Below are 22,624 nucleotides of genomic sequence, written 5' to 3' on the forward strand. Positions count from 1 at the left end.
TGTTTTGTTTTTTTAGCTATATTAAGGTTCGTTTTAGGTAGTTGATTCTTTTTCCAGTTGTCTTGTCTTGTTTTTTAGCCATATTAAGGTTCGTTTTTTGTTTTGGATTGTTGTCAATTCCCCACTATTTTTTGTATTGTATCACTCATAATATAATTGTATTTCTTTCCTGGCAAAGTGTCATCAGTCATTTTTTATAGGTAATAACCACGATTCTTGTCTTTGGAAGCAGTTAGTTTGTTGGGAAGTAGTTTAGGGTTAAATATGTTTTTGATCTCTATAAAATTTGGAATTTCTGAATTTAATCCTTATTTAATTTTAATAATTATTTAGTCCCTATAAAAATAATTTACATGTAGTTTTAGTCCCTAATGAAACAAAGTTTCTCTAATTATCTTCAAACTCTTAAATCTTTAAATGATTTTTTGAGACAAATTTAGAATAGTACCATAAAAGGTTTGTTTACTAAAATTTGGAATTTATTAACATGAAATGAATTAAATATAAATATTTTTAAAAGACTAAAGTTTAAGATAAAAGTAACAAAAATATGGACGTAGAAATAAAAATTTGAGATAATTTTAGTAATATTCTTAACACTTCTACAAAAAATTGTTCAAAATCTTAAAAGTTTAAGCATAATTAAAAAAAATTAGATTTAGTAGGGACTAAAATTGATTGCAAATTTTTTTTATAGAGACTAAATGAATTATTAAAATTAAGTAAGGACTAAACATAAAAGATCTCAATTTTATAGGGATCAAAAATATATTTAACACGTTTTTTTATTAGTGATTGAATATGGTCCTAACCAAGGTACATTACCATGATTTTGATAAAGACTATACTTTAAAATTTCAACAAAATCATTTTGTCATTTTGATTTTGTCAAATTCACCCTAGATCTAAACATACACTGAATTTTTTATAGTTTATAACTTAAAAAAGTTGGCAAATTTTATCGTGGTGTACTTTGATATGTGGTCAATTTTAGATTTGTCTTTCAAAATCGTTTAAAACTTTAACGGTGGTATATGTTGTCTTTTAAAAGTGGGAATTAAAGATCTTTTGTGTACTTAAAATTGAGATAATGAAAGTATTGATGTAGGTTTGAAAAAATAGGAAAAAGAAATTATATTTTGATGAAATATTTTTAAAAGGACGAAAAAATTTGTAAATCATATCGCAAAGAATAAGGATGAAAATGAATCTTTTATAAGATAAAAGTCCAAAATAAATTTTTAATAATAAATAATAGGACAAAAGAATATTTTATCATTTCTTTTTTATAAAGTAACCGCATTATATTTTGATTTTTTTCTAACGACATAATTTATTATTGATAAACAAGACGAATTACAAAGTACAAATAATACTTAGACGACCAAAACGGATACAAAGTACAGTGGGTACTTAGGAAGAACAAACACCAATCAAAAGAAACTCACCTAGTTTCTCAAAATGCACTCTTTAAGATACCTCAACCACTCATAGAATAAGTTAGGACATCTCTTCTTCCTACCCAATAATCATTATCCAGAGACATGTTGAATATGATCCACAACCTCTGACGCCAAAGATATTTTAAAAATATTTATACCCCTTTTCTTTTTTCAATCATACTTGTTTTAGTCTATGAGTGTGTTATGTTAATCAAAGAAATGAATATACTATATTCAAATGTACACATGGGCACGTTGGAAAGTGGCCATGGGTTCTTTAGAAATATAATTTCAAAATTTGATTCATGTGGTTGTCAGCAACCATCATACTGCAGCAATCAAAGGAGGAGACCATGCAAAATGACGACTAAGCTAAAGACATCCTATGTCTATTTCAAGTAATTTCGTGATGGCAACACATAAATATTAAGGACAATATGCATATGCTTCTTTTGCCTCTGCATACTTATATAATCACTTTTACATTTGCCAATAATTGCCATTTCATCCATCAATTGTTATGATTTAAGATTGATTTAATTATGATCGATGAATTGTCGGCCTGGTCTCAGAATATGTTATTTAATTAAAGATAGTTGTTTTATGAATTTAACACTGAAAATAATATCCTCGTTTAAAGGTATGGATGACGTTTTATCCTAAGTTTGGAAACTCATTTAGATTTATTTTTTTTTTTTTTATCTCAATCCACTATTATTTAATCTTTTTCAGACGTTTGCAAGGATCATTCAAAATTCGATCACAATTGATTCTAGGTTTAGGAATGTTTTTTTAAGTTGCTTACTTAAAAAAAATAGTTATGTAAACAATTATTTGAGTTTAATGTCTAAAGTAATGTTTAATTGTAAAGCTCAGTTGAAAAGAAAGATGTAATCAAGTTTTCAAGCATCTCAAAGCCAGTTTTCCATGTATCGTTCTATATTCTTCTGAAAATGAGTTTAAATTTCTATTTTATAAAAAAAAGGGTGTTATAAAAGGGACACAAATGTCTAGATGCTAGTGACAAGCTTATATTTCTGAAGATATCGTATTTGATGAATCAGAGTTTCCTTATGTCAACTTATTTTCCTTATATATAATGTAGACTCTCTTTTTAAATCATAATCAAGTATCATAATGAAAAGAATGATAGAATTCTGCTCATTACCCAAATAATATCGCTCATTTTAAAAATAAATGTCCAAAATGCCCATGGGCATGCGCGACGTGACTTAACATGCGTTAATGTATTTTCTTACCTAAGTTAAGTCACGTAGCGTGATTTAACTTGCGCTAGTGTATTCTGAGCGTGAGTTAACTCGCGCCAGTTGGCCGGTGCAGAATTGAAGAACAAACGTTTTTTTGGTCTGTGGACAGTTTTTCAACATTCAATCCACACGTTTTTAACACTATTTTTCACGTTTTTTGACCATATTAATGGTGTTTATAACCTATACTACCATTCCCACCTATAAATACCCCTCCATACTTCCCTAATTCCTCACACCATATCACTTTCTCCCCCTCTTCACTCTCTCCCTCTATTTCTCTTCTTTCTTTCTTTTTCAATATTCTCTTTGGGGGAATCAATCTTCGTCGGAGTAAAATAGTGAGAAGCCGACATGGGGAAATGATCGACCCTTGGAATAAGTTTAAATTTGTTTTTTTTTTTACTCCATAAACTTTTTACCGTGGGTAAAAGATTCTTGCTGGGGTATAAAAAAACCAGATTTAAATTTAGCCCAAGGGTTGGTGATGTATTTTCCCCAAGAAGGCGGCTCACTATTTTACCCCAAGAAGATTGATTACTTTTTACCCCAAAAGGGAGAAAATAAGTAGAATAAATTAGTGAATTGGAATAAATTATTGTATTGTATGAATTCTATTAATAAAATGAGATATTGTTATATGCCTCAATTTTGTTCATTCCTTTTTATTTTATATTTGCTTTTATTTTCTAATTTTGTATTCAATGAATAAATATTAATTTAGTTTATTTACTTTTATTTATATTTGTATTTATTTAATGAATAATATCGAATCAATATTTATTTTTAGTGCATAAATAATTTAGAACAATATAATAAACTAATTTAGAATAAAGTAAATAAACTAATTTAGAATAAAGTTCTTTTTTTTTACAAGTAATTTAGAATAAAGTTAATAAATAAAATTAGAATAAAGTTAATAAAATAATTCAGAATAAAGTTAATAAAATAAATTAGAATAAAAGATAAAATGTAATAAAAAAATAAGAATAAAGGCCTAATTGAAAATTATTTAATAGGTTTCATAAGCACTAAATTCGGTCAAAAAAAAAGTAAAAAAACACGTGTAAAACTCAATAAAAGTTTTGAATAACCGACCAAAGTTCATAAAACGTGTTCTTGACCACTGGCTAAACTGGCGTGAGTTATCTCACGCTAGTGTTAACCTGGGCGTGAGTTAACTCGCGCTAGTGTTAATCCTGGCCTCAAGAACACACGTTTTTTTGACTTTGTTCAATGCATTTTAATTGTTTTTAAATGTTTTTGTTAAATTTAACATGTTTTTGTTAATAAAATGATATTTTATATCTATTATTTTTGTTTCTTTATTTTTGTTAATTGTTGCATTTATTTTATGATTGATTGCGTGCGTACTGAATTAAAAATTTGAGTAAAGTCAATAAATAAATTAGAATAAATTAAGCGTGAATTCGAATAAAAATTGGGACAACGTGAATTCGAATAAAAATTTCGACAGCGTGAATTCGAATAAAAATTCTAATTAAGGTTTCGTTACATTACATAAATGGCATGTATGTCAACAATAACATTACATTTCATGCACCTTCCAACTACAACAATTGTCTTGCCCTTGAATGGGGCAAATTCAAACTTGCTAAGCAGCAAGACTCCAATATTCGATCAGCATCTTGAACGCTGGTATTCAAGTGTCAAAAGAATGAGGTGCATTCCTTGACACTTGAATATCAGCGTTCAAGACGCTTGTCGAATGTTGGAGTCCTGCCGATTTACAAGTTTGAATTGCCCCATCCAGAGTAAGACAATTGTTGTAGTTGGAATGTGCTTTTCAACTACAACAATTGTCTTACCTTTGAATGGGGAAAATTCAAACTTGTCAAACAACAGGACTCAAGCATTTCGCCCCACATTCGTGTTTTTCCTTTGAAAAGAATAAATTTTTGTTAGGCTTGCTTTAGATGATGGTATTCAAGTGCCAACGAAATGAGGTTCATTCCTTGACATTTAATACCTTCATCTAAACCAGCATAAAAATAATTTAATCTTTTCAAAGGAAAAACATGAACGTTGGGCGAAATGCTTGAGTCATTGCCGTTTGGCAAGTTTGAATTACCCCATTTCACAAGTAAGACAATTGTTGTAGTTGGAATGCACCTTACCCTAACTAATGACAATCTTCTGGCGGAATCAAGCGGTTGATGATATCTTCAGTTGATCTCAACAACGTTACACGCATATCGATCCACTAAAACATGTTGTGCTCCCAAAACATGCTCGTCACGTTTTCGTTGTTCTTTAACTCCACTCAAGTGAATGATATTCTCCCCTCGTCGAGCGTTGGACGTTTATACCGAACGTATTCCACCCTCCTTGCGTCTCTGGGGTTGACTCCTTGGTTGAATTCATTTAGTTGATCCTTGGGACCTTTTAACGTTACATCAAGGCACCGAACCTTCAACCTCTGAGGTTCTCCGCCATTGAATTCTGCAAGAACTTCGATCCACCCGGCAATTGCTTCAAATCTACACAATAAGAAATTAAACACAGTCAATGAAAAACTCAAACAAACATTTTATCAAACACTTGGAGTGCAAATTATACATAAACCCTAAAAATGATAACTACAACATAAACATGCAAACATCTAAATAATTAAGCAATATTACTCATTTGCATGTAACATTGGGTCATATCTTGCAAAAGAAAAAGAAAAAGATTAAAGAAACCCTAAATCTAAAAAAATCTAATCTAAGTGTAAAAAATCTAACATAGTATCTAAAGATCATAACAATTAAGCACTATAAGTCATTTGCATGTAACATTCTATTATTTCTTGCAAAAAAAAATTGAAATTTTAACAAAACAATAAACCTAAAAAATTCTATATTAAGTGAAAGAATCTATCATACCAACATAATTTAAGTGAAAGCTTACCTGTTCTTGTTGTTGGAGTGTTGTTTGATTTGAAGTTGAAGGAATTTTGAACTTGGGTAATTTGAGAGAAAATTGAGATTTGTGTGTGTGTTGTGTTTGAAAATGATGCATAATGAGGTTCTGCCTGAGTTAATAACAGCACGTAGCGTGACTTAAGTCACGTAGCGCAACTTAAGTCACGTTGCGTGACTTAAGTTGCGTTCCTCTTATAACTAGCGCAACTTAAGTCATGCTATGCATGTTAATATTTGCAGGGGCATTTTGGAATTTACTTTAGAATGAGCGATATTGTTTGAGTAATGAGTAGAATTTTAATGAAAATATCTAAAAATTTGCAAGCAATATATCTAGTCATGAATCTTAACAACTTGTAACACTATAGAGAACTTCGATACATATGTAATTTAAATATTTTTTTTTTTTTTCAGTATATAAATGTATAGTATATGTGCATCTAAAGGTCTTTAAGTTTTTTTCGTTTTTTTTTAAGTGGTCCTTAAAGTTTCAAAAGTCTCAAGCAAGTCTTTTAGTTTTTGAATCGTTTCAAACAAATCCTATTGTAGATATCATAATTGGTAATTGCTTCCTTGAACTCATCTTTGATACCAAATCTGGCTCATAACACCCACTTAAAATTAGTCATCTTTTAAGGCATGACAAATGGTGGATAATGCTCTTTGTTGCTATCATCTGAATCATCACCATCATCCTGTAAAAGGACTTGTTTGAAACGATTCAAAAACTAAAAAGACTTGTTTGAGACTTTTGAAACTTAAAGGACTTGTTGGAACTTTTAAAACTTAAAGAACTACTTTAAAAAAACAAAAAAATTTAAAGGACCTTTAGATCCATTTGACCTATATGTAATAAGCAAACAAGTAACCCAATTTGAAAGAACTTCGATCCCATATAGCAGCACTCTAGTTTTTTTTTTTTTTTTGAACGGCGAAAAACTCTTATATTAAAAATAGAAAGGAGTACAAATAGTACTATACCCAAGTTTAGTTGGTAATAGATCCACCCAAAGACACCAAAGAACACTAGTACATGTTCATTACTTAAAGAACTCCATAACCCAGAAATTACAGACACGACATTCATATCTGATGCCACTAAATCCAACTTTAGTTGCCAAATCCATGAATTCTTGCTTATTTCTCTCTTTTCCTCCTGGGTATTGAGTCATCATCAGAACATCTAATTGGGAGGTAGACCTCGAAGCATAACCATTATCAGGTATAATAGGAAGAAATGTCTCCAAAACAATAACCTTTCCATCATCAGTAATAGCATCATAACAATTCTTCAAAAGCTTTAAGCAATTATCGTCGCTCCAATCATGTAGTATCCACTATAAAAATTAATCAATATATATAAACTAATGTTATTTGATCATAAAAAAGTTAACATTGTATTTTGCGTACCTTATATAAATGTATTACAGATAATTGATGATCAGACATTCGGAGAGAAAAAAAAATTCAAAGTCAAAATGTATCCTTATTACACTAATCGATAACTTTTTATTAGATACATACATATTTAATATAACTGAATGTTTCAGAAGATTGTTGAAAACATGAATAATGACATTTACTACTCATATGGGAGTGACAAACCTCAAAGCCAACTACGTTATCACGAACAAAAATATATAATAAAGGAACATATTTTTTGCGGTTAAAAATTGATATTTAATTAAAGTTTTGTCAAACAATTCTAATATTTTTTTAGAGATTTTTACAATATTATAAAACTCATATTTTTTTATGAGTTGACTTAAAAATAGGAACTAAAAGTGGTGCTTAGAATTTATAGATTAAAAGTCAAAAAATATATTAGGGGAACTAAAACGAAAATTTATTATATTTATAGAGACCAACAACATATTTAACAACAACATATAGAGACCAACAATATATTTAACCGTATTTTGTATATGGGTTTAATATTCCTTATTTGAGCCATATTATAGCGCAATTAAAAAATTGAGCATTCACCACACCAAAGAAATTTAGAAACACTACAATTCACATATTATCCAAAACAAGTTGATAAGCTTAAAACCATAAGTGGATTGAGGACTACCTTTAATGGTTGACCCACTCTCTTCAATTTTGAAATAAATATTAACATTTTTATTTTCATAAGAAAAATAAGAGCTTATTTGTTGCCCTAGCTATATCCACCATACCAAGAACAATAATTCATATTTACTCACCTTCATAAAGATGGCATCTGCTTTTGGTACGCTTTCAAACATATCTCCTCCGATGTGTTCGACTCCTACACAAGTAGTTTATTAGATATATATTCCCAACATTAAATCATTTGACACCATGTTACAATTTTTTCATATTAAGGGTCTGTTTGGGAAAACCCAAAAAAGAGCTTTTAGCTTTTAACTTATAGCTTATAAGCTCGTTTGACAAAAAAAGCTCTGTTTGGTAACACTTTTTCACCATGAGCTTATAGCTTATTTCACGAGCTTATAAGCTATTTTTCAGAAGCTATTCCAAGTAGCGTTTGAGCTTATAGCTTATAGCTTCTCACTTTTTCTTCCAATTTTACCCTTATTATTTCATTTAAATTGTATTTTTATCCATTATAATTTTTATAATAAGCTACGTAATAAAGACTACTATCCCTTTATTCCAATTTTTGTATATATATCAGCTGACCTTTTTTTTTTTTTTAAATATATACCTTCGTTTTTTTTTTTTTACGAAACAAAATACTATTATTCTATTAGTGTTACTTTTTTTTTATTTTTTTGAGGTAAGTGTTATTTTCTTTATTCTCTGTTATTAATATTACTCTATTAGTGCTACCTTTTTTTTTTGTTTTTGAGGTAAATGTTATTTTCTTTATAAAGTGGAAACACTTAAATGATAATAAATATAAGATAAAATTTTAGTGAATAAAATTTAATTTAATAATACATAGGATATATTAAATTAATAAATTTAAAGTATTTTTTTAAAGAAAAATTAGTTACAAAATTACAAATACTTAAATTAATGATATAATTTTTATTATGAATTAAGAATACCCTTTATGTCATTTTACATTTATCAGCTAGTTGAACCGCTATTTTTACCAAACACTTCAGTTAGCTTATCAGCTAATTTATCAGCTAAAAGCTATCAGCTAACTTATCAACTATCCGCTATTTTTACCAAACAGAACCTAACTATTTTTTAAGCTGATTTAAATGTTTTAGTTGATCTGAGTTTAAATTATGGGTACAATATCTACTTTTTTTCATAGACATATCAAAGATTTTTCTTTTTAGGAATAGAGTTCTCTTTAAAGAAAAAAAAACAAATAAAATCTTTTCTAAGGAATATGACTGTCGTGTAATAGGTCATACCAGGATAAAGAGGGGCATGTTGAATGACATGAGGCAAGTCGAAATTGATACCATGTATATCATGATATTTTGATGTGATCAAGTTAATGTTGACCCCAAGATCACCACCAACATCAACAAGCCTTTTTATGCCCTGGAAACCATTGTAGCTCTCAAGAACCTTGTTCATAACTATCTTAGTATGATTGATCATCGTTGTATTGAAAACTTAGTAGAACCTTGAGTCCAAGCTTGGATAATCAAAGGCATGTGTGCCATGAACAGTGTTGAATGGGACACCCCCTTCTCGAATTGTATTCTTAAGCTCAGGCCTAAGAATGAAAAAACAGAAACGAGAAAATTGAGATGTGTTTTTGAATCAAGTTTTTTTTTGGTTCCCATAAAACGAAGTGGACATGTTTTTATCCTTACAAAATTTTCATGTACACAATTTTGTATAGACAAAATTTTTAAATTTTCAAGTACCGAAAAATTAATATTTGTATAGTACCAAAAAAAATTGAAATGGTCAGAAAACTTTGAAAGTTTTTTAATCAAGTATTTTTTTTTTGTCCCCATGAAAGGAAGCAAACTTTTGAGATTTAAAGAATTACTGTTTAATTCATTCAATGTTAAAAAATTTCAAAATATTTGTAAAGAAACATTTTATAATGTTTTATGTATGCATGAAAAAAATTGTTCAAATATTTAAAAGTTTAAGAATAATAAATAATTTTGATAATTTTAAAAAGCATGAAGGACTAAAACTGTGTGTAGGAAAATGTTGTAGATACGAAAACATGCCACATTTTTTATGGAGACATAAAATAAAATTTGATAATTTTTTATAATTTGTAAAAAAAATCTAGATCGAATACTACTATAGTTATGTTCACTCTTTAAAACTTCTAATCGTCTCAATCGAATTCGAAATATCCAAAGACTAACTGAGTATCAACATAATTCTTTTATTTCAAAGAAAAAATTATTATTTTTTAATATGTGGAATACATTCCAGTAAAGTATCGATCTCATACTTTTATTTTGGTAAAATCTTTTTCTTTTTTGGACAAAATCTATTAGGGTTCTTAGTTGGCCAAATAGATCTCACATTCTAATCATAATTTTTTGTATTCATATGATCTAAGTCCAATTTTATGTGAATATTTTGCTGTTTCAAAAAAATAGTGTCCCGGTTTATTGCTGAACAAGTAGAAAAAAGAAGATGCAAGTAAATTAAGGGTTTTGTGTAGTGGTAAAATTATAAAACTTAGATTAAAAGGTGCTAGATCCTAGTCCTGCTGGGACATTCTCCTCTCATACCATAATTTTATTTTATTTGTTCAAAAATAAAATAAAAAGAGAAGATGCAAGTAGTGGAAAAGGAGATGAACTTACCAGCTAGCTAAGAAAACCTTATCTTGACCCAAAGCCAACAATGGTCCTAATGAAACGCCATCAGAATTAGGAGCAAAAAACCTAGCAACAGGAGTCATACTATAAAGTCTATGAAATGTTCCAAGCTTTTCTTCATCTTGAATGATCAAACACTTTAACACATCATGTGAGGCAAGAACAGCAAGAATGCGATCCAACATTTTGGGAGCATCAAGATTGTTGCAGGAAAGACGGGACGCAATCTCATCGGCAGAGAGTTGAGCACCTTTGCCAGCTTTTTGCAACACATCAAATACACCAAGCTCAGTTGCAGAATGGAGTGCCATTGGTAGCACCATAGAACTGCAAAGTTGTATAGCAAATGAGAAACTTTCTTCATCTTCTAATTCTTGTTTTTCTGATCTCCTCTCTCCATTACCATTCACATGACCGAAGTCTAACACATTAGAATGGTTTGCCATGTGAACTTGAAAATCCTAAGCAAACTGAAATAAATTAATAATGTTCCTAACTAATATATATAGGTATAAGTCCTTACTCCTTGCTACCACTGAGTGGGTGAGGGTGACCTACAATTGATTTTATAGGTAGTTGAATATTTTTCCAGTTGTCTTGTCTTGTTTTTTTAGCTATATTGAGGTTCGTTTTTGGTTTTGGAATATTGTTGTCAATCAGCTCACTATTTTTTGTCGCTTTATGAAAAAAAATTGTCCCAAATTATATGTTGCTTTAAAATATCAATGCAACATTAATGTTATTTTTCCTATTATAACCTTGATTATTTATTACTCTCTCTTCTTTCAATTCTTTCATTTATCTTTCCCATATTATTTATTAAGGACAATTTTGTAAAACAACTCATAATATCTCTTTTCCACACAATATTAATTGCATTTCTTAATATGTGTGAAATGCCCAAAACGTCATACAATTTGAGACGGAGGGAGTAATATATATAATTGTATTTATTCAATTATATACTTTCTTTCCTGCCATTGTTATCATGTATTTTTTATATGTAATAATTATGATTCCTATCTTTGGAAGTAGTTTATTGGGAGAGGCCACATCTGAATAAGTATATTTTTTATTAGTGAGTGAATGTGGCCTAATTATGGTACATTACCCTGATTTTGATAAAAATTATACTTTAAAATTTCAACTAAGTCATGTCATTAGAATTTCGTCAAATTCACTGTAGATTCAAACATACACTAAATTTTTTAAAGTCTTGTTAATGAGTGTCTTTTAAACATTGTTTAAGAAAGTATTAAAAGGAAACATTGTCTTCAAAATTTAACTTTTATGCAACTTAGACAATTAAAAGTGTAATAGTTTAAGACCGGAAATAAAAATTGAATTGGTTCATCCTTTACCGTTGTAGGCATCTAGATCGAAAGGTCAAAATAAAATTTTCAGAAAGAGAAATGATATTTGTACAACCATTTTTGTATAACTTTTATACAACCTTCTCTCTCATATTCACATTATCTTCTTATTTTCTCTCTTCATTTTTCTCTCTCTATTGTTTTCGACCAATAAGAAGAGAATACAACAAGGTTGTCCCAAAAATTGTACCAAAAGAGTTGTTCAAATATCACTACTCTTTCAGAAATAGACTCCCATTTCCTTCTTATCCACTCCTCCGTCCCCCCTTAATTAAAAGCGTAATAAATGATACTTATGAAATACGAATAAAGACGAAAGACGTACTTGTTTTATAATATAAAGTAATATGACGAAATGAAGTATGTTGTAAAGATGATGTGTTGTTGATGTAATTGTTACATGATGTTTAATGAGTCTCCATGCATCATATCATATTGCATAAAGACGAAAGATGAAAGACGGGTGTATGTTCAACGACACAACTGACCTACATTATAAAGACGATAGGATCTGATACCAACATGTATATAGATGATAGGAAGAAGTGCATTGCATATGAGTCATGATGTGTGTAATTGATATGTGTTTAATGACGAATATGTGATATATGTGCTAACGATAAGAACTATTATACGTGCTAATGATATGTGTCTGATGTATGTGATGAAGATGTGTTACTGATTTATATGTTGATGAGGTATAATCTTGATGAAGTAGTGTGAATAAGTTGTGAATGATGATCATTGACGATATGACTGTTTATTTTGATTTATTCATGTATCCCAATTAACTATTATGATGTGTATTTTCACCCCTTTGTTTATCCCAATTAAATGTATCCCAATTAAATGTTATGGGTGGTAAACCCTTGTTTGCGAGTTTTAAAAAAACAAAGGAAATGTTTTGGGGGGTTTTGAAGGACTTCATTTGTCCAATTTTAAAGTTCCCCCAAATTGAGGGGTTTTGGGGGTTAAACATACAAATTGACAATTTTGCCCTTATAATAATTCAAAATTCCAATTTTAAACATTACTGAATTATTACAATCTTCTTCAAAAACAATTTATTCAATACAACTTATTTATACAAAACAGCTTATCACGAGCTCATTTTCAAAAACCGCTTATTCAAAACAACTTATTTATACAAAACAGCTTATTACGACCTCTTTTTTCAAAAACAACTTATTTATCCAAAACTGCTTATTACGACCTCATTTTCAAAAACAACTTATTCAAAACAACTTATTTATACAAAACAGCTTATTACGACCTCTTTTTTAAAAACAACTTATTCAAAATAGCTTATTTATGCAAAACAGCTTATTACGACTTCTTTCCAAAAAAAAACTTATTCAAAACAGCTTATTGATGCAAAACAGCTTATTACCACCTCTTTTTAAAAAACAACTTATTCAAAACAGCTTATTGATGCAAAATAGCTTATTACAACCTCTTTTCAGAAGAAAAAAAAAAGGACTAATTCAAAACAACTTATTGATGCAAAAGAGCTTATTACGATCTCATTTTCAAAAACAGCTTATTCAAAACAACTTATTTATGCAAAATAGCTTAATACGACCTCTTTTCAAAAACCAACTTATTCAAAACAGCTTATTGATGCAAAACAACTTATTACAACCTCATTTTCAAAAACAACTTATTCAAAACAGCTTATTTTGCAAAACAACTTATTACAACCTCTTTTCCAAAAACAACTTATTTAAAACAGCTTATTGATGCCAAACAGCTTATTGCAACCTCTTTTTCATAAACAACTTATGGAAAACAGCTTATTTTCAAAAACAACTTATTCAAAACAACATATTTATGCAAAACAGCTTATTTATGCAAAACAGCTTATTATGACATCATTTTCAAAAATAAAATGTTTTGCATAAATAAGCTGTTTTTGAAAATGATGTCCTAAGAAGTTGTTTTTTTATAAATAAGTTGTTTTGAATAAGTTGTTTTTGAAAATGATGTCATAATAAGCTGTTTTGTATAAATAAGTTATTTTGAATAAGCGGTTTTTGAAAAAGATGTCGTAATAAGCTGTTTTGCATAAATAAGCTGTTTTTGAAAAAGATGTCGTAATAAGTTGTTTTGCATAAATAAGTTGTTTTTTTTTTAAAAAAAAGATCGTAATAATTTGTTTTTTATGAGATAAGCTGTTTTTTAAAAAGAGACCGTAATAAGTTGTTTTTTATAAAGTGATTGTAATAAGTTTTTTTTATTCTATAAATAATTTGTTTTTCATGAGATAAGCTCTTTTGAATAAATTAGAAGCTAAATTACAAAATATAACACAATGTATTAATTTTAAGAGAAAAAAGGGTAAAATAGGAAAATTATAACATAAGTCATTCATCTCCTTTCCTTGTTGGTGTTTTAACTCCCAAACAAGGGGAATGTTTTCCCTCCTTTCTCCCTTCCCTCCCTTTCCTTCCCTTCCCCTCCTTAGCCTTTCCTTTCCTTCCCCTCAAAACTCGCAAACAAAGCCTTAGTAGTAGAACCTCACATGGCTCATACGAGTTCTTCTATATAATACAAATTCTCTCTTTTAAATCATAATCAAGTATCATAATGAAAATTTGAAAAAACTTGCAAGCAATATCTCTATTCATGAATCTTAACAACTTGTAAGGAGAGAGAACTTCAATACATATGTAATTTAAATATTTTATTTTTTCAGTATATAAATGCACATGAATATTATTGTAGTAAGCAAACAAGTAACCCTAGTCGAAAGAACTTCGATCCCATACAGCAACACTAGTTTTTTTCTTCTAAAAAGTGTGTATATATGTATATGTTTATGTATTAAAAATAAAAACGAGTACAAGTAGTACTAAACTCAAGTCATAGGAGAGAGAATAATAAATCCACCCAAAGACACCAAATTAAGGACATGCTCTTTACTTAAAGAACTCCATAACCCAAAAATTACAGACACAACATTCATATCTGATGCCACTAAATCCAACTTTAGTTGCCAAATCCATGAATTCTTGCTTAGTTCTCTCTTTTCCTCCTGGGTTCATAGTCATCATCAGAACATCTAATTGGGAGGTAGACCTTGAAGCATAATCATTATCAGGTATAATAGGAATAAATGCCTCCAAAACAATCACCTTTCCATCATTAGGAATAGCATCGTAACAATTCTTCAAAAGCTTTAAGCAATTATCGTCGCTCCAATCATGTAGTATCCACTATAAAAATTAATCAATATATATAAACTAATGTTATTTGATCATAAAAAAAGTTAACATTGTATTTTACGCACCTTATAAAAATGCATTACAAATAATTGATGATCAAAGAACGTAGAGAAAAAAAATTAAAAGTAGATCAACTTGTATCCTTATTACACTAATCAAAAACTTTTTATTGGATACATATTTAATAAAACTTAATCTTGGATAGAAAATTTTGTATGATATACACTCCTTCCGTTTCTAACTATATATCGTAGTCAACCACTTTACAGTACATAACTTTGACCGTTTATACTTTTAATTATTTACAGTAAAAAATTATAAAAATTTAATATTTTGAAAATACTCATTGAGACAAATCGAACAACATCTTGCATACTACTGCTAACATTTGTATTTATATATTAGTTATGGTCAAGGTAAATTATGTTAATAGTGCACATTGTAGGAATGCGACATCTATTTATGAACGGAGGATGAAGTATCATCTTTGTAAATTTTACAAAATATTAAAAATAGGGTCTTGCTAATTAATGTCCCAAGAGCATTTCTTAAGGAACTCAAAAAGAAAAAAATATATTCTTTAAAATATAAGTTTTTATTTTTTATTAAAAATAACTACCCAACTTTTTAATAAAAATTTATTTTTTTAACTTACTTAACCAATGCTCATGAACACTATTTATAAGCTTAACCAAAGTAAGGGGTTGAGGACTGCAATTCACATATAGATTATCCAAACATGTTGATAAGCTTAACCCGAAGTGGATTGAGAACTACCATGGTTGACCCACTCTCATCAACTTTGAAATAATTAATAATATTTTTATTTCATAAGAAAAAGAAAGAGCCTATTTGTTGCCCTAGCTACATCCACCCATACCAAGAACAATAATTCATATTCACTGACCTTCATAAAGATGGCATCTGCTTTTGGTACACTTTTAAACATATCTCCTCCGATGTGTTCGACTCCTACACAAGTAGTTTATTAGTTATATATTCCCAACATTCAATCATTTGAAGCCATGTTAATCTTTTCATATTATTTTTTAATCTTATTTAAATTATGAGTTGAGTTTATTTCACGGGTATAATATCCACTTTTTTCATAGATATGGACGGTTCGGTGTACTAAAGTTTCCGCATAAGCAAAATTCGGAAATGTCTCTCACTATTTTGGCGTGTAATGTACGCAATCTTACCCTATTTTTCACACAAAAAAAATTTGTTTTTAGCCCTTTTTTCTTTTTGAAGGAAAATTGTTTTCAGAACTTGAAACCCATGACTTTTTGAGTCACTTGAGAACAACTTTATTTTTCCCCCTATACTTTTTTCATAGATATAACAAACTTTTCTTTTTGAGAATAGAATTCTCATTAAAGAAAAATACAAATATAATCTTTTCTAAGGAATATAATTGTCGTGTAATAGATCATACCAGGATAAGAAGGGGCATGTTGAATGACATGAGGTAAGTCAAAATTGATACCCTGGATATGAGGGTGTTTAGAAGTGACCAAGTTAATGTTGACTCCAAGACCACCTCCAACATCAACAAGCCTTTTTATGTCTTTGAAACCATTGTAACTCTCGAGAACCTTCTTCATAACTATCTTGGTATGGTTGATCATCGCTGTATTGAAAACTTGATTGAACCTTGAGTCAAAACTAGGATAATCAAAGGCATGTGTGCCATGAACCATGTTGAATGGAATACCCCCTTCTCGAATTGCATTATTGAGCTGGGACCTAAGAATGAAAAAATAGAAACGAGAAAATTGAGATGGTCTGAAGACTTGAAATTTTTTAATCAAGTTTTGTTTTTTTGTTCCGATAAAACAAAAGACATGTTTTTATCCTTACAAAAATTTCATGTACACAATTTTAAAATTTTGTAGGGATCAAATTTTGAAATTTTCAAGTACCAAAAATTTAATATTTGTATAGTATCCCTTCTGTCCCAAAATGTAAGCAAAAATTGGTCAATAAAATTTATTGTATTTGATTCAGAATTTATACAGATACATCAACTTTTATTGACTCATTTTTTATTAGATTTTATGATGGATGAGTATCAAAACATTTTGAAACGGGAAAATTGAAATGGTCGAAAAACTTTGAAGTTTTTTAATCAAGTTTTGTTTTTTGTCCCCATAAAACGAAGTGAACTCTTGAGATTTAAAGAATTACTATTTAAATCATCTAACGTTAAAAAATTTGAAATATTTGTAAACAAACATTTTACAATGTTATAAGTATGCATGAAAAAATTTGTTCAAATATTTAAAATTGTATGGATAATAAATAATTTTAAAATGCATGAAGAACTAAAACTGTGTGTAGGAAATGTTGTAGAGACAAAAACATGCCACATTTTTTATGGAGACGTAAAATAAAATTTGATAATTTTTTTATAACTTGTAAAATAATCTAGGTCGAATACTACTATATTTATGTTCACTCTTTCAAACTTCTGATTGTCTCAATCGAAATACCCAAAGACTAATTGAATAGCACCATAATTCTTTTATCTCAAAAAAAATATTTTGAATTTTTTTAATATGTGGAATACATTCCATTAAAGTATTGATCTCATACTTTTATTTCGGTAACTATGTTTTTTTATTTGGATAAATTTTGGTAACTAATATTTAGTTGGCCGCTTTTAAAGAGATCTCACATGCCAATCATAATTTTTTTATTCATCTGAAGAAATCTGAAATATTTGTATTCAAATGATCTAAGTCCAATTTTATGTAACTCAACATAATGTTAATACCAAGTGTCCCTGTTTATTGCTGATCACAAGTACCAAAAAGAAGATGCAAGTAAATTCTAAGGTTTTTTTTTTTTTTTAAACAAGTAAATTCTAAGGTATTGTCTAGTAATAAAATTATAAAATTTAGATTAAAAGGTGCTGGATCCTAGTCCTGCTGGGACATTCTCCTCTCATACCATAATTTTATTTTATTTATTCAAAAATAAAATAAAAAGAGAAGATGCAAGTAGTGGAAAAGGAGATGAACTTACCAGCTAGCTAAGAAAACCTTATCTTGACCCAAAGCCAACAAAGGTCCTAATGAAACACCATCAGAATTAGGAGCAAAAAACCTAGCAACAGGAGTCATACTATAAAGTCTATGAAATGTTCCAAGCTTTTGTTCATCTTGAATGATCAAACACTTTAACACATCATGTGATGCAAGAAGAACAAGAATGCGATCCAACATTTTGGGAGCATCAGGATTGCTGCAAGAAATACGCGACGCAATCTCATCGGCAGAGAGTTGAGCACCTTTACCAGCTTTTTGCAACACATCAAAAACACCAAGCTGACTTGCAGAATGGAGTACCATTGGTAGCACCATAGAGTTGCAAAGCTGTATAGCATATAAGAAACTTTCTTCATCTTCTAATTCATGTTCTTCTTTCACATTAAAAAGGTTGGCCATATCAACTTGAAAACCCTAACACAAACAAACTCTCTACGGAAACTCCAATTTATATATAATAGGCATATAATAGACATTGATGTTCCTAACTACGTGATGCGTGTGGTGAGAGTGACATGTAATTAGTTACAAGTACTCAAAGAACGGTAGTTGATTCCTTTACATGTAGTCTTGCATTTTTTTCTTCAAATAGCCATGTGGTGAAATCTTGTCCATGTTTTGGCCATTGATAAAAACGTCATTGGTTTTATTAGGCATGGCTACTGGGCAGGGGCTATGACGGTTTTTGCCTTCTCTATCCTCAAATATGATGGAGTTCATGTATTTTTGTACCCGTCTCTAATCACCGAAGGGTCACCTTTAAAATTAAAATTAATATTTGAAATTATGAATGTAACTTATAAGTTTAATCAAGGACTTCTAATTTAAACAGAGGTAAAAATGTAATTTTGATATAAACGGTGGGTTTGGGGATGTGTTCGGGGTGAGTATCAATGTTCTCATTACTCGTCCAACCCCGTCTTATGAAATCAAAGGAAAACTCGAACTTGAACTCAATGAATTTGGGTTTTCTCAGTTGAAGCAGGTTCAGACGAATAACCACGAATACGTGTTTTGTTGCATTGATTGACACAAATGATAAATAGCATTTTAAACTCTATAAACTATGGTGTTCTTTTAAACTTGATCCATATAATATTTTGACCATTTTTATTCCTATAGAGGGACTAATAACGCCCTTTTTTTTTTACCATTTTTATTCCTAAAGAATGAATAATAACGCCCTTTTTTTTTTAAAGTAAATAACCATTTTTTATTTTTTTATAAAAAGAAATAGGTTAACCCTCGTTTGTTTACCCCAAAAATAAAAAACACATTGTTTTTATAGAAAGTTGTGTAGGAAAAAATCAGAGATAATGTTTTCATAAAGTGAAGTATTTTTCTTCACAACTATGCATATAAATAGGCAAAAATTGAAAGAAAAATGATATTTATACAATCATTTTATGATAATTTTTAAGATAATTCTCACTCATTCACACTCTCGTATATTCTTAATCTCTCTATTGTTTTGATTTTCGTCATTAATACCTATATTTTTTTATATTTCTTTAATTGTCTCCTAAATTTCTCTAAAAATGATTGTTTAAAAGACATATATACCTCAACTAAAAAATGCAAATTACTATGAAATAACAATAAGAGAAAAAATAAATAAGAATGATATTAGCAGTTTTTACGTGGAAACTTTTTAAGTGCCCTTGGTGGCACAGTAGAGTTGCTAATTAAGCTGTATACTATAGCATATGAGAAACGTTTTTCATCTTTTAATTCTTCTCCTTAATTCTTTCAATTTTTCAACCTCACCCAACAAACCCTACCACTAGGGGTGGGCAAAAATATCTAAAAACTGAATTGAACCGGTTAACCAAACCGAACTAAACTAAAATTAACTGAATCATTACATTGGTTATTAAACAGAACCGTTATTTTAAAAACAGTTCATTAACTGAACCAAACGGTTAACCAAACCGAACCAAACTCAATTAACTGAACCGAACCATTACATAATATATTTCAGATTTTCTTTGAAATTTAAGCATATCAAAACCGCTTAACAACTAGAAAGAAATGCTTGCCTTGATTAAGGACTATGAGAATTTAAGAGAACACATAACTAAATGAAGAGACCAAATATAAATGCCTAGCAACATACATCAATCACTATCATGCACGAACCTAAAAATCACCAATATAGTTTATGCAATGGTTTTTATGTTATTATTCTGTTCTTAATTTAACCGTTACATTAAAAGTCCGCTGTTGTGATTTCATCATATTTTAGATAATGATTTATATATTCCCCATGAGGCCATGATATGTTAGTATTTTGTTTTGCTTATATTTTTCTTATCAGATAATGTCTTTGTTTATGCCTATTAATTATAAACATTTTTGCAGGATTTGAAGTGCTTTGTTCTCAATCTTATTTCACTTCACTTCAAGATCAAGCCTATACCTATATAAGATGTTTACTGTTAATTATGAGTTCGTCCTGCTGGGAATGTGAACATTTTCAACAACTTTTCCTTTTTGCTAAAGAAGTTTGACATCTGAATTAGTTCGACAATTAAATTTGCAAAAGGATAAAAAAATACATTTTGGTTCCAAATTTTGGTTTTCGTATCGGTTCGGTTTAGATAATAGGCAAGCAAACGGTTAACCAAACCATAACTTTGGTTTAGTTCGGTTAGTTCCAAATCCTAAACGGTTGGTTCGGTTATTCCGAACCATTTCAACACTTCAGTTCGGTTCAGTTCGGTTAATATAGTTAACCGAACTATGCCCACCCCTAACTACCACACATTAAAAAGGTTGGTAATCTCTGAATTTGAAAATCCAAGCACCCTACCCTATACGGAAACTGCTATTAATAAATCTCATATATCCTAACTCGGTGGGAGTTAGGTGAGCGTGACTTGTAATAGTTTTTAGGCAGTTTATTGGGTGATATATAGCTTGTATTATCAAATAAGTGGTTTGTTGGTGGACCACTTTCATATACTGATTTTGCCGGACCTGAAATCTTTAAGTGATAATGTTGAATGAATTTTGTGTAGGGTATTTTCGTTAGCAACAACCTTCTTTTTCAGGCGGATGAAGGTGGCCAGTGTACAAGTGTTAGCGCAACACGCATAACTTGTATTACAAGCAATCTAATAGAATGAATGAAAACTAAGGAGAAGATGGTGAAATCAGATAATAATGCTGAAATGAGAGAGTTTTTTTGTAATTGTATTCATTGATTGATGAACTGTATGTGTACAACTTTATTTATAAAGATAGCTTGTTGGTTAAGAAACTAGCTTAAAACCAACTAACAAAACTAACCAAAACTTAACAACTTTGTAACTAACTAACACACCCCTGTAATCCATAATCCTAAAAGCTTATAAGACGTAACTTGTTTCTTAAGAAAACAAATATGTCAATCTTCATTGCTTAGTAAAGGCATATGCAAGTTGATACTCAGTGGGACATTATATGATTTTCAGCATTCCTTTCATCACTTGCTCTCTGATGAAGTGAAATCTAGGCCATATATGCTTGCTTCTTCCATGTGCAATTTGTGTAAAATAGATTTTAAATTTTATTTATAAATAAAAAATTTAAAAAATGTTTGTCATTTTTAGATTTTATTTAGGCTTAATAGGTCATTTGATTTCCTAATTAATTTTAAGTGTTCATTTTGGTTCCATAATTAATAAAACTCATGTTTTGGTCTCACTTAATTGTCTTCCCGTCAGTCAAATAAATCTGAGACTATTAAGTTTAACCCCAAATGTCTATCATGAACCAAAATTGTAGGTGGTCCATCATAGACCATATTAATTTTTTCAATTTTATCCCTTTGATCTTTTTTAAAAAAGAGGATCGTTGGATCATGCAGGTGTATCGTACCTTACAATAAACCATCACCAATTAATTTTTTTTTTTCAATTTCTTCATCTTCTTCCCTAAACTTCTTTATACAATCTTCAAGAACATTCATAAAAAATCCTAATAAAAAAAAATTCTAAAATTCTAAAATCATAGTGCCTAGGGGTTTTTTCTTTAAAGCTTGTGAAAGAGAGGTTGTTTGTGTGAAAAATATTTTGGCTACTTATGAAGACGCTTCGGGGCAAACCATTAATCTATAGAAGTTAGAATTATTTTGTAGCCGTAATACTCCAGATGATCTGAAGAGCCTCATTGCTTCTACTCTTGGTGTTCGCCAAGTCTTAGGAATCGGTACTGGTAAATATCTTGGGTTGTCATCTATAATTGGGAGAAGTAAACATGCAACTTTTAAGTTTATAAAGGACCGCATTTAGAATAAAATCAACTCATTAAATCAATCGTACAATATATTCCTTCTTATGTGATGAGTGTTTTCCTACTTCCAAGATTACTAATCAATGAAATAGAAAAAATGTTAAACTCTTTTTGGTGGGTTCATAATTCAACATACTCTAGAGGATTGGATTGGCTATCTTGGGAACGTCTTTCCATTCCTAAGGTGTTTGGTGGAATGGGTTTTAAGGCCATTAAGGCATTCAATATGTTTGAAAAAAAGTCAACAAAAAATTTGGTCGCCCTCTTCTTTTAGTGATATGGCACAATCATTAATGATATGTATGGTGCAT

General features: G+C 29.6%; 1 protein-coding gene and 1 pseudogene across 1 annotated transcript; both read right to left on the reverse strand.

Annotated features, from left to right (window-relative positions):
- Positions 1 to 6,651: 6,651 nt before the first annotated feature.
- On the reverse strand, positions 6,652 to 10,840 carry LOC25501430 (caffeic acid 3-O-methyltransferase-like; annotated as a pseudogene).
- A 3,718-nt stretch (positions 10,841 to 14,558) lies between these two features.
- On the reverse strand, positions 14,559 to 18,474 carry LOC25501432 (caffeic acid 3-O-methyltransferase). Its single transcript, XM_039828588.1, has 4 exons — positions 18,016 to 18,474; positions 16,424 to 16,734; positions 15,893 to 15,957; positions 14,559 to 14,976 (listed from the first exon to the last, which is right to left on the reverse strand). The coding sequence occupies exons 1-4, from the start codon at positions 18,435 to 18,437 to the stop codon at positions 14,680 to 14,682; spliced, it is 1,095 nt and encodes a 364-aa protein (XP_039684522.1). The 5' UTR covers positions 18,438 to 18,474; the 3' UTR covers positions 14,559 to 14,679.
- Between the last annotated feature and the right edge of the window lie 4,150 nt (positions 18,475 to 22,624).

The sequence above is a fragment of the Medicago truncatula genome, chromosome 8 (assembly GCF_003473485.1).
Source record: "Medicago truncatula cultivar Jemalong A17 chromosome 8, MtrunA17r5.0-ANR, whole genome shotgun sequence".
NCBI classification, from domain to species: domain Eukaryota; kingdom Viridiplantae; phylum Streptophyta; class Magnoliopsida; order Fabales; family Fabaceae; genus Medicago; species Medicago truncatula.

Coding starts and splice junctions, on each gene's coding strand:
- LOC25501432 (XM_039828588.1), bottom strand. CDS start 18,437: ATGGCCAACCTTTTTAATGTGAAAGAAGAACATGAATTAGAAGATGAA. Junction 16,735..18,015: donor AAGGTTTTCTTAGCTAGCTG/GTAAGTTCATCT, acceptor TTTCATTCTTAG/GTCCCAGCTCAATAATGCAA. Junction 15,958..16,423: donor ACATGCCCCTTCTTATCCTG/GTATGATCTATT, acceptor CTACTTGTGTAG/GAGTCGAACACATCGGAGGA.